Here is a 14,551-nt window from a genome sequence, read left to right as displayed (position 1 = left end):
CTATATCTAGTTATAAATATGGTGAATAGACTATATCTAGTTATAAATATGGTGAATAGACTATATCTAGTTAGGTATAATATGGTGAATTATAATATGGTGAATAGACTATATCTAGTTATAAATATGGTGAATAGACTATATCTAGTTATAAATATGGTGAATAGACTATATCTAGTTATAAATATGGTGAATAGACTATATCTAGTTATAAATATGGTGAATAGACTATATCTAGTTATAAATATGGTGAATAGACTATATCTAGTTATAAATATGGTGAATAGACTATATCTAGTTATAAATATGGTGAATAGACTATATCTAGTTATAAATATGGTGAATAGACTATAGGTAATATTCTATAGGTAATATTCCACTTCGCTACATTACAAAGGCTTGATTTGTTTGATCTGAGCAATTCTTCTTAGCTAGCTACATAGCCGTCTTTGTATCAAAGATAATTGTGTAGTTTAGAGTAACTGAGTAATTATCGAGGCTAGCTATCTTCGTCCTCCTAACGTAGTCAACACTGCTAGCTGCTAGCTAGCTAGTCATCACTGTTAGCTAGCCAACTTCTACCGACTAACAGCACCGCAGAAACTATTACATTACAACGCAACGACTTGATTAGTGTGGTGTTAGTGTTAGTTAGCCAGCTACATAGTTGTCTGTGCTGTCTCTGTATCTAAGATAATTGTGTAGCTTGAGTTTGAGTATTATCGAGGTGTGCTAGCCAGCCGCGACGCGGCGCCAGACTTACTCAACACACCTAGTCATCATTAACCCACTGCCAGATAGCCATCCGTTACCGACTAGCAGCGCTGTAGTTACTAATACTTCACAACGGAACGATTTGACTAGTGCAGTGTTACCTAGCGAGCTACCTAGTTGTCTTTGTCATAGCTTGATAATTGTTAATTGATAATTGTTAGCTAGCCAGCCATCGAGGTTAGCTAGCCAGCTATTTCCGTCCCCCGCGACGCCATTTTTCCTAACCTAGCCAACTATTACCGACGAGCAGCATTGTTGAAACTAAATACACTACAAGGAACGTCTTGATTAGTGTTATGTTAGCTAGCTAGCTACAAAGTTGCTTTGTATCATGACAAGGTGTAGTACTGAAACTACCGAGGTTACCTAGCCAGCTACACGTTCAAAGTCAACAACGCAGCCACTGCTAGCTAGCCTACTCCACCAGCCAGCAGTACTGTATCATTTTAGTCAATAACATTTTTGCAACGTAAGCTTAACTTCCTGAACATTCGAGACGTGTAGTCCACTTGTCACTCCAATCTCATTTGCATTAGCGTAGCCTCTTCTGTAGCTTGTCTACTATGTGTCCGCCTATCCCTGTTCTCTCTCCTCTGCACAGGCCATACAAACGCTCCACACCGCGTGGCCGCTGCCGCTCTAACCTGGTGGTCCCAGCGCGCACGACCCACGTGGAGTTCCAGGTCTCCGGCAGCCTCTGGAACTGCCGGTCTGCGGCCAACAAGGCTGAGTTCATCTCAGCCTATGCTACCCTCCAGTCCCTAGACTTCCTGGCGCTGACGGAAACATGGATCACCACAGATAACACTGCTACTCCTACTGCTCTCTCCTCGTCTGACTACGTGTTCTCGCATACCCCTAGAGCATCGAGCCAGCGGGGTGGTGGCACTGGAATCCTCATCTCTCCCAAGTGGACATTCTCTCTTTCTCCCCTGACCCATCTGTCTATCTCCTCATTTGAATTCCATGCTGTCACAGTTACCAGCCCTTTCAAGCTTAACATCCTTATCATTTATCGCCCTCCAGGTTCCCTTGGAGAGTTCATCAATGAGCTTGACGCCTTGATAAGTTCCTTTCCTGAGGATGGCTCACCTCTCACAGTTCTGGGTGACTTTAACCTCCCCACGTCTACCTTTGACTCATTCCTCTCTGCCTCCTTCTTTCCACTCCTCTCCTCTTTCGACCTCACCCTCTCACCTTCCCCCCCTACTCACAAGGCAGGCAATACGCTTGACCTCATCTTTACTAGATGCTGTTCTTCCACTAATCTCATTGCAACTCCCCTCCAAGTCTCCGACCACTACCTTGTATCCTTTTCCCTCTCGCTCTCATCCAACACTTCTCACTCTCCCCCTACTCGGATGGTATTGCGCCGTCCCAACCTTCGCTCTCTCTCTCCCGCTACTCTCTCCTCTTCCATCCTATCATCTCTTCCCTCTGCTCAAACCTTCTCCAACCTATCTCCTGATTCTGCTTCCTCAACCCTCCTCTCCTCCCTCTCTGCATCCTTTGATTTCCTCTGTCCCCTATCCTCCAGGCCGGCTCGGTCCTCCCCTCCTGCTCCGTGGCTCGACGACTCACTGCGAGTTCACAGAACAGGGCTCCGGGCAGCCGAGCGGAAATGGAGGAAAACTCGCCTCCCTGCGGACCTGGCATCCTTTCACTCCCTCCTCTCTACATTTTCCTCTTCTGTCTCTGCTGCTAAAGCCACTTTCTACCACTCTAAACTCCAAGCATCTGCCTCTAACCCTAGGAAGCTCTTTGCTACCTTCTCCTCCCTCCTTAATCCTCCTCCCCCTCCCCCCCCCTCCTCCCTCTCTGCGGATGACTTCGTCAACCATTTTGAAAAGAAGGTTGACGACATCCGATCCTCGTTTGCTAAGTCAAACGACACTGCTGGTCCTGCTCACACTGCCCTACCCTGTGCTTTGACCTCTTTCTCCCCTCTCTCTCCAGATGAACTCTCGCGTCTTGTGACGGCCGGCCGCCCAACAACCTGCCCACTTGACCCTATCCCCTCCTCTCTTCTCCAGACCATTTCCGGAGACCTTCTCCCCTACCTCACCTCGCTCATCAACGCATCCTTGACCGCTGGCTACGTCCCTTCCGTCTTCAAGAGAGCGAGAGTTGCACCCCTTCTGAAAAAACCTACACTCGATCCCTCCGATGTCAACAACTACAGGCCAGTATCCCTTCTTTCCTTTCTCTCCAAAACTCTTGAACGCGCCGTGCTTGGCCAGCTCTCTTGCTATCTCTCTCAGAATGACCTTCTTGATCCTAATCAGTCAGGTTTCAAGACTGGGCATTCAACTGAGACTGCTCTTCTCTGTGTCACGGAGGCTCTCCGCACTGCTAAAGCTAACTCTCTCTCCTCTGCTCTCATCCTTCTAGACCTATCTGCTGCCTTTGATACCGTGAACCATCAGATCCTCCTCTCCACCCTCTCCGAGCTGGGCATCTCCGGCACCGCGCACGCTTGGATTGCGTCCTACCTGACAGGTCGCTCCTACCAGGTGGCGTGGCGAGAATCTGTCTCCGCACCACGTGCTCTCACCACTGGTGTCCCCCAGGGCTCTGTTCTTGGCCCACTCCTATTCTCGCTATACACCAAGTCACTTGGCTCTGTCATATCCTCACATGGTCTCTCATATCATTGCTATGCAGACGACACACAATTAATCTTCTCCTTTCCCCCTTCTGACAACCAGGTGGCGAATCGCATCTCTGCATGTCTGGCAGACATATCAGTGTGGATGACGGATCACCACCTCAAGCTGAACCTCGGCAAGACGGAGCTGCTCTTCCTACCGGGGAAGGACTGCCCGTTCCATGATCTCGCCATCACGGTTGACAACTCCCTTGTGTCCTCCTCCCAGAGTGCTAAGAGCCTTGGCGTGACCCTGGACAACACCCTGTCGTTCTCCACCAACATCAAGGCGGTGACCCGATCCTGTAGGTTCATGCTCTACAACATTCGCAGAGTACGACCCTGCCTCACACAGGAAGCGGCGCAGGTCCTAATCCAGGCACTTGTCATCTCCCGTCTGGATTACTGCAACTCGCTGTTGGCTGGGCTCCCTGCCTGTGCCATTAAACCCCTACAACTCATCCAGAACGCCGCAGCCCGTCTGGTGTTCAACCTTCCCAAGTTCTCTCACGTCACCCCGCTCCTCCGCTCTCTCCACTGGCTTCCAGTCGAAGCTCGCATCCGCTACAAGACCATGGTGCTTGCCTACGGAGCTGTGAGGGGAACGGCACCTCCGTACCTTCAGGCTCTGATCAGGCCCTACACCCAAACAAGGGCACTCCGTTCATCCACCTCTGGCCTGCTCGCCTCCCTACCTCTGAGGAAGCACAGTTCCCGCTCAGCCCAGTCAAAACTGTTCGCTGCTCTGGCACCCCAATGGTGGAACAAGCTCCCTCACGACGCCAGGACAGCGGAGTCAATCACCACCTTCCGGAGACACCTGAAACCCCACCTCTTCAAGGAATACCTGGGATAGGATAAAGTAATCCTTCTAACCCCCCCCTTAAAAGATTTAGATGCACTATTGTAAAGTGGTTGTTCCACTGGATATTATAGGTGAATGCACCAAATTGTAAGTCGCTCTGGATAAGAGCGTCTGCTAAATGACTAAAATGTGAAAATGTAAATGTAAATCTAGTTATAAATATGGTGAATAGACTATATCTAGTTATAAATATGGTGAATAGACTATATCTAGTTATAAATATGGTGAATAGACTATATCTAGTTAGGTATAATATGGTGAATTATAAATATGTTGAATAGACTATATCTAGTTATAAATATGGTGAATAGACTATATCTAGTTATAAATATGGTGAATAGACTATATCTAGTTATAAATATGGTGAATAGACTATATCTAGTTAGTTATAAATATGGTGAATAGACTATATCTAGTTATAAATATGGTGAATAGACTATATCTAGTTATAAATATGGTGAATAGACTATATCTAGTTATAAATATGGTGAATAGACTATATCTAGTTATAAATATGGTGAATAGACTATATCTAGTTAGGTATAATATGGTGAATTATAAATATGGTGAATAGACTATATCTAGTTATAAATATGGTGAATAGACTATATCTAGTTATAAATATGGTGAATAGACTATATCTAGATATAAATATGGTGAATAGACTATATCTAGGTATAAATATGGTGAATAGACTATATCTAGTTATAAATATGGTGAATAGACTATATCTAGTTATAAATATGTTGAATAGACTATATCTAGATATAAATATGGTGAATAGACTATATCTAGTTAGGTATAATATGGTGAATAGACTATATCTAGGTATAAATATGGTGAATAGACTATATCTAGATATAAATATGGTGAATAGACTATATCTAGTTAGTTATTAATATGGTGAATAGACTATATCTAGTTATAAATATGGTGAATAGACTATATCTAGTTATAAATATGGTGAATAGACTATATCTAGTTAGGTATAATATGGTGAATAGACTATATAGAGGTATAAATATGGTGAATAGACTATATCTAGTTATAAATATGGTGAATAGACTATATCTAGTTATAAATATGGTGAATAGACTATATCTAGTTATAAATATGGTGAATAGACTATATCTAGGTATAAATATGGTGAATAGACTATATCTAGTTATAAATATGGTGAATAGACTATATCTAGTTATAAATATGGTGAATAGACTATATCTAGGTATAATATGGTGAATAGACTATATCTAGTTAGGTATAATATGGTGAATAGACTATATCTAGTAAGTTATAAATATGGTGAATAGACTATATCTAGTTATAAATATGGTGAATAGACTATATCTAGTTAGTTATAAATATGGTGAATAGACTATATCTAGTTATAAATATGGTGAATAGACTATATCTAGATATAAATATGGTGAATAGACAATATCTAGTTATAAATATGGTGAATAGACTATATCTAGTTATAAATATGGTGAATAGACTATATCTAGTTATAAATATGGTGAATAGACTATATCTAGATATAAATATGGTGAATAGACTATATCTAGGTATAAATATGGTGAATAGACAATATCTAGTTATAAATATGGTGAATAGACTATATCTAGATATAAATATGGTGAATAGACTATATCTAGTTAGTTATTAATATGGTGAATAGACTATATCTAGTTATAAATATGGTGAATAGACTATATCTAGTTATAAATATGGTGAATAGACTATATCTAGTTATAAATATGGTGAATAGACTATATCTAGTTAGGTATAATATGGTGAATAGACTATATCTAGGTATAAATATGGTGAATAGACTATATCTAGATATAAATATGGTGAATAGACTATATCTAGTTAGGTATAATATGGTGAATAGACTATATCTAGTTATAAATATGGTGAATAGACTATATCTAGGTATAAATATGGTGACTAGACTATATCTAGGTATAAATACGTTGAATAGACTATATCTAGATATAAATATGGTGAATAGACTATATCTAGTTATAAATATGGTGAATAGACTATATCTAGTTATAAATATGGTGAATAGACTATATCTAGTTATAAATATGGTGAATAGACTATATCTAGTTAGTTATTAATATGGTGAATAGACTATATCTAGTTATAAATATGGTGAATAGACTATATCTAGTTATAAATATGGTGAATAGACTATATCTAGGTATAAATATGGTGACTAGACTATATCTAGGTATAAATACGTTGAATAGACTATATCTAGATATAAATATGGTGAATAGACTATATCTAGTTATAAATATGGTGAATAGACTATATCTAGTTATAAATATGGTGAATAGACTATATCTAGTTATAAATATGGTGAATAGACTATATCTAGTTAGTTATTAATATGGTGAATAGACTATATCTAGTTATAAATATGGTGAATAGACTATATCTAGTTATAAATATGGTGAATAGACTATATCTAGTTAGTTATTAATATGGTGAATAGACTATATCTAGTTATAAATATGGTGAATAGACTATATCTAGTTAGTTATAAATATGGTGAATAGACTATATCTAGTTATAAATATGGTGAATAGACTATATCTAGTTATAAATATGGTGAATAGACTATATCTAGTTATAAATATGGTGAATCGACTATATCTAAGTAGAAATATGGTGAATAGAGTATATCTAGTTAGTTATAAATATGGTGAATAGACTATATCTAGTTATAAATATGGTGAATAGACTATATCTAGGTAGAAGTATGGTGAATAGACTATATCTAGTTAGTTATAAATATGGTGAATAGACTATATCTAGTTATAAATATGGTGAATAGACTATATCTAGTTATAAATATGGTGAATAGACTATATCTAGTTATAAATATGGTGAATAGACTATATTTAGTTATAAATATGGTGAATAGACTATATCTAGTTAGGTATAATATGGTGAATAGACTATATCAAGTTATAAATATGGTGAATAGACTATATCTAGTTATAAATATGGTGAATAGACTATATCTAGTTATAAATATGGTGAATAGACTATATCTAGTTATAAATATGGTGAATAGACTATATCTAGATATAAATATGGTGAATAGACTATATATAGTAATAAATATGGTGAATAGACTATATCTAGTTAGGTATAATATGGTGAATAGACTATATCTAGTTAGTTATAAATATGGTGAATAGACTATATCTAGTTATAAATATGGTGAATAGACTATATCTAGTTATAAATATGGTGAATAGACAATATCTAGTTATAAATATGGTGAATAGACTATATCTAGTTAGGTATAATATGGTGAATAGACTATATCTAGTTATAAATATGGTGAATAGACTATATCTAGGTATAAATATGGTGAATAGACTATATCTAGTTATAAATATGGTGAATAGACAATATCTAGTTATAAATATGGTGAATAGACTATATCTAGATATAAATATGGTGAATAGACTATATCTAGTTAGTTATTAATATGGTGAATAGACTATATCTAGTTATAAATATGGTGAATAGACTATATCTAGTTATAAATATGGTGAATAGACTATATCTAGTTATAAATATGGTGAATAGACTATATCTAGTTAGGTATAATATGGTGAATAGACTATATCTAGGTATAAATATGGTGAATAGACTATATCTAGATATAAATATGGTGAATAGACTATATCTAGTTAGGTATAATATGGTGAATAGACTATATCTAGTTATAAATATGGTGAATAGACTATATCTAGGTATAAATATGGTGACTAGACTATATCTAGGTATAAATACGTTGAATAGACTATATCTAGATATAAATATGGTGAATAGACTATATCTAGTTATAAATATGGTGAATAGACTATATCTAGTTATAAATATGGTGAATAGACTATATCTAGTTATAAATATGGTGAATAGACTATATCTAGTTAGTTATTAATATGGTGAATAGACTATATCTAGTTATAAATATGGTGAATAGACTATATCTAGTTATAAATATGGTGAATAGACTATATCTAGGTATAAATATGGTGACTAGACTATATCTAGGTATAAATACGTTGAATAGACTATATCTAGATATAAATATGGTGAATAGACTATATCTAGTTATAAATATGGTGAATAGACTATATCTAGTTATAAATATGGTGAATAGACTATATCTAGTTATAAATATGGTGAATAGACTATATCTAGTTAGTTATTAATATGGTGAATAGACTATATCTAGTTATAAATATGGTGAATAGACTATATCTAGTTATAAATATGGTGAATAGACTATATCTAGCTAGTTATTAATATGGTGAATAGACTATATCTAGTTATAAATATGGTGAATAGACTATATCTAGTTAGTTATAAATATGGTGAATAGACTATATCTAGTTATAAATATGGTGAATAGACTATATCTAGTTATAAATATGGTGAATAGACTATATCTAGTTATAAATATGGTGAATCGACTATATCTAAGTAGAAATATGGTGAATAGAGTATATCTAGTTAGTTATAAATATGGTGAATAGACTATATCTAGTTATAAATATGGTGAATAGACTATATCTAGGTAGAAGTATGGTGAATAGACTATATCTAGTTAGTTATAAATATGGTGAATAGACTATATCTAGTTATAAATATGGTGAATAGACTATATCTAGTTATAAATATGGTGAATAGACTATATCTAGTTATAAATATGGTGAATAGACTATATTTAGTTATAAATATGGTGAATAGACTATATCTAGTTAGGTATAATATGGTGAATAGACTATATCAAGTTATAAATATGGTGAATAGACTATATCTAGTTATAAATATGGTGAATAGACTATATCTAGTTATAAATATGGTGAATAGACTATATCTAGTTATAAATATGGTGAATAGACTATATCTAGATATAAATATGGTGAATAGACTATATATAGTAATAAATATGGTGAATAGACTATATCTAGTTAGGTATAATATGGTGAATAGACTATATCTAGTTAGTTATAAATATGGTGAATAGACTATATCTAGTTATAAATATGGTGAATAGACTATATCTAGTTATAAATATGGTGAATAGACAATATCTAGTTATAAATATGGTGAATAGACTATATCTAGTTAGGTATAATATGGTGAATAGACTATATCTAGTTATAAATATGGTGAATAGACTATATCTAGGTATAAATATGGTGAATAGACTATATCTAGTTATAAATATGGTGAATAGACTATATCTAGTTAGTTATAAATATGGTGAATAGACTATATCTAGTTAGTTATAAATATGGTGAATAGACTATATCTAGTTATAAATATGGTGAATATACTATATCTAGATATAAATATGGTGAATAGACTATATCTAGTTAGTTATTAATATGGTGAATAGACTATATCTAGTTATAAATATGGTGAATAGACTATATCTAGATATAAATATGGTGAATAGACTATATCTAGTTAGGTATAATATGGTGAATAGACTATATCTAGTTATAAATATGGTGAATAGACTATATCTAGATATAAATATGGTGAATAGACTATTTCTAGTTAGGTATAATATGGTGAATAGACTATATCTAGTTATAAATATGGTGAATAGACTATATCTAGTTATAAATATGGTGAATAGACTATATCTAGGTATAAATATGGTGAATAGACTATATCTAGTTATAAATATGGTGAATAGACTATATCTAGTTATAAATATGGTGAATAGACTATATCTAGTTAGGTATAATATGGTGAATAGACTATATCTAGTTATAAATATGGTGAATAGACTATATCTAGTAATAAATATGGTGAATAGACTATATCTAGTTTATTATAAATAAGGTGAATAGACTATATCTAGTTATAAATATGGTGAATAGACTATATCTAGTTATAAATATGGTGAATAGACTATATCTAGGTATAAATATGGTGAATAGACTAGATATAGTTAGGTATAATATGGTGAATAGACTATATCTAGTTATAAATATGGTGAATAGACTATATCTAGGTAGAAATATGGTGAATAGACTATATCTAGTTATAAATATGGTGAATAGACTATATCTAGTTAGTTATTAATATGGTGAATAGACTATATCTAGTTATAAATATGGTGAATAGACTATATCTACAGTAGTTAGGTATAGTCTATATCTAGAATAGTATAAATGTGGAATGCAGTGCAACTCTATACTGTAGGCTGTCAGTTGCATGTCTTACTCCTCAAAGATCTCCTGGAAGATATCCTTGAAGCGTCCGTCGTAGTACTTAAGGATGGTGTTCTTAGTGCTCATGTATAGAGGCCACCTCTTATTGATGGCATACTGGAAACAGCTGTGGGCAAACCCTGTGATGGACTGGACAGGACAGACAGAACACTATTAGAACCCTGTGATGGACTGGACAGGACAAACAGGCTGTGCATTATCATACTGAAACATGAGGTGATGGACAGGACAGGACAAACAGGCTGTGCATTATCATACTGAAACACGAGGTGATGGACTGGACAGGACAAACAGGCTGTGCATTATCATACTGAAACATGAGGTGATGGACTGGACAGGACAAACAGGCTGTGCATTATCATACTGAAACACGAGGTGATGGACTGGACAGGACAAACAGGCTGTGCATTATCATACTGAAACATGAGGTGATGGACTGGACAGGACAAACAGGCTGTGCATTATCATACTGAAACACGAGGTGATGGACTGGACAGGACAAACAGGCTGTGCATTATCATACTGAAACACTAGGTGATGGACAGGACAAACAGGCTGTACATTATCATACTGAAACATGAAGTGATGGTGGCGGATGAATAACACGACAATGGGCCTCAGGATCTCATCACGGTATCTCTGTGCATTCAAATTGCCATCGATAAAATGCAATTGTGTTCATTGTCCGTAGCTTATGCCTGCCCATACCATAACCCCACCGCCACCATGGGGCATTCTGTTCACAACGTTGACATCAGCAAACCACTGGCCCACACAACACTACCAGTTGCCCGATACAGTTCAAACCGGGAATCATCCGTGAAGAGCACAGTTCTCCAGCGTGCCAGTGGCCATCAAAGGTGAGCATTTTCCCACTGAAGTCGGTTACGACGCCGAACTGCAGTCAAGTCAAGACCCTGGCGAGGACGACGAGCACAGATGGGCTTCCCTGAGACGGTTTCTAACTGTTTGTGCAGAAATTCTTCGGTGATGCAAACCAACAGTTTCATCAGCCGTCCGGCTGGCTGGTCTCAGACGATCCAGCTGGTGAAGAAGCCGGATGTTGTCCTGGGCTGCCGTGGTTACATGTGGTCTGCGGTTATGAGGCCGGTTGGATGTACTGCCAAATTCTCTAAAACGATGTTGGAGGAGGCTTATGGTAGAGAAATTAACATTAAATTCACTGGCAACATTCCTGCAGTCAGCATGCCAATTGCACGCTCTGTGGCATTGTGTTGTGTGACAAAAGTGCACATTTTAAAGTGGCCTTTTATTGTCTCCAGCACAAGGTGCACCTGTGTAATGATTATGCTGTTTAATCAGCTTCTTTATTTTCTACACCTGTCAGGTGGATGGATTATCTTGGCAAAGGAGAAATGCTCACTAACAGGGATGTAAACACATTTGTCCACCAAATTTTAGAGAAATACACTTTTTGTGCCTATGGAACATTTCTGGGATCTTTTTATTTCAGCTCATAAAACATGGGACCAACACTTTACATGTTGCGTTTATATTTTCGCTCAGTTTATATTATTTAATGCCAAAGGCAAATTTCATTCCTTGGCTGGGAAATAAAGTGTGTAACTTCAAAATAAAAACCTGCCCCAGCCTGCTCACCTCATCAGTATTGTACATGCCCAACCCACAGCCTCCAGAGAGGAAGTCAAAGACCTCCCACTCATTCCCCTTGCTGCCATCAGCCGGGGTGAACACCATCTTAAACTTCCCCGGCTTGGTGATCACAAAGTCTGTGGCTCTGTACTGTGGAACAACACAACAACAAACATCAACAACAGAACATTCCTCACATGCTCTGTGATTCAATACAAATCTAATCTAAAAACACGTATTGTAGGTTACTTATCTACCTGGTCACCAAAGGCATGTCTGCCGATCGTTATTGGCTGCGTCCAACCAGGGACCAGGCGGGGAATGTTCTTGCAGATGATTGGCTCTCGGAAGACGGTTCCGCCCAGAATGTTCCTGATGCTTCCGTTGGGACTCTTCCACATCTTCTTCAGCTTGAACTCTGTTAGGGTTAGAGATGGAAGCCTGAGTTAACCTCTCTGGGCTAGGCGGGACGAATTCGTCCCACCTACGCAACAGCCAGTGTAATCCAGTGGCGCGATTTTCAAATACCTTAAAAATCCTATTACTTCAATTTCTCAAACATATGACTATTTTACAGCTATTTAAAGACAAGACTCTCGTTAATCTAACCACACTGTCCGATTTCAAAAAGGCTTTACAACGAAAGCAAAACATTAGATTATGTCAGCAGAGTACCCAGCCAGAAATAATCAGACACCCATTTTTCAAGCTAGCATATAATGTCACAAAAACCCAGAAGACAGCTAAATGCAGCACTAACCTTTGATGATCTTCATCAGATGACAACCCTAGGACATTATGTTATACAATACATGCATGTTTTGTTCAATCAAGTTCATATTTATATCAAAAAACAGCTTTTTACATTAGCATGTGACGTTCAGAACTAGCATACCCCCCGCAAACTTCTGGGGAATTTACTAAATTACTCACGATAAACGTTCACAAAAAGCATAACAATTATTTTAAGAATTATAGATACAGAACTCCTCTATGCACTCGATATGTCCGATTTTAAAATAGCTTTTTGGTGAAAGCACATTTTGCAATATTCTAAGTACATAGCCCAGCCATCACGGGCTAGCTATTTAGACACCCGGCAAGTTTAGCCTTCACCAAAATCAGATTTACTATAACAAAAATGTTATTACCTTTGTTGTCTTCGTCAGAATGCACTCCCAGGACTTCTACTTCAATAACAAATGTTGGTTTGGTCCCAAATAATCCATCGTTATATCCAAATAGCGGCGTTTTGTTCGTGCGTTCCAGAAACTATCCGAAATGGTAAATCAGGTTCGTGCGCATGGCGCAATTCGTGACCAAAAAAATTCTAAATATTCCATTACCGTACTTCGAAGCATGTCAACCGCTGTTTAAAATCAATTTTTATGCAATTTATCTCGTAAAAAAGCGATAATATTCCGACCGGGAATCTCCTTTTTGGCAAACAGAGGAAAAAACACAAAGACGGGGGCGGCCAGTGCACGCGCCTAAGCCCACAGTCCCTTGATCGGCCACTTGAGAAAGGCGATAATGTGTTTCAGCCTGGGGCTGGAATGACGACATTCAGGTTTTTCCCGGGCTCTGAGAGCCTATTGGAGCCGTGGGAAGTGTCACGTTACCGCAGAGATCCTAAGTTTTTGAAAGAGATGTCAAAGAAAGACAATAAATGGTCAGACAGGCCACTTCCTGTAAAGGAATCTCTCAGGTTTTGACCTGCCATTTGAGTTCTGTTATACTCACAGACACCATTCAAACAGTTTTAGAAACTTTGGAATGTTTTCTATCCAAAGCCAATAATTATATTTATATTCTAGTTACTGGGCAGGAGTAGTAACCAGATTAAATCAGGTATGTTTTTTATCCAGCCGTGTCAATACTGCCCCCTACCCTCAACAGGTTAACCTATTAGACCGAACCCTAACTCTAACCTTACTACATCTAGCCCAGGTAACTATATATAACCTAACCCAACTAACTAACTAACTAACTAACTAACTATCTATCTAACCCAACTACATCTAGCCCAGGTAACTAACTAACTAACTAGCTATCTAACCCAACTACACCTAGCCCAGGTAACTAACTAACTGACTAACTAACTAACTAACTAACTAACTAACTAAATCTATCTAGGTAACTATCTATCTAGGTAACTATCTATCTAACCCTGACCTTACTACATCTAGCCCAGGTAACTATACACTACAACTATACACTTCTGAGAAATGAAGGCTATTCCATGTGATAAATTGCCAAGAAACTGAAGATCTCGTACAACGCTGTGTACTACTCCCTTTAAAGAACAGCGCAAACTGGCTCTAACCAGAATAGAAAGAGGAGTGGGAGGCCCCGGTGCACAAC

At 37.1% G+C, this 14,551-nt stretch overlaps 1 protein-coding gene across 1 annotated transcript in view; it reads right to left on the bottom strand.

Annotated features, from left to right (window-relative positions):
• LOC106598629 (isocitrate dehydrogenase [NADP], mitochondrial) overlaps positions 1–14,551 on the bottom strand; it is a 165,743-nt gene that overhangs the window by 130,007 nt on the left and 21,185 nt on the right. The window contains exons 4-6 of the mRNA XM_045708425.2: positions 12,445–12,605; positions 12,194–12,337; positions 10,566–10,702 (exon numbers count right to left, since the gene is read on the bottom strand). Of these exons, the coding sequence (XP_045564381.1) occupies positions 10,566–10,702; positions 12,194–12,337; positions 12,445–12,605 (442 nt within the window). The remainder of the gene's footprint in view (positions 1–10,565; positions 10,703–12,193; positions 12,338–12,444; positions 12,606–14,551) is intronic.

This window comes from Salmo salar, chromosome 26 (genome assembly GCF_965601325.2).
Source record: "Salmo salar chromosome 26, fSalSal1, whole genome shotgun sequence".
NCBI classification, from domain to species: Eukaryota; Metazoa; Chordata; class Actinopteri; order Salmoniformes; family Salmonidae; genus Salmo; species Salmo salar.
Note: the sequence above shows the minus strand (reverse complement) of the source record. Positions and strands in the feature narration are given on the sequence as shown.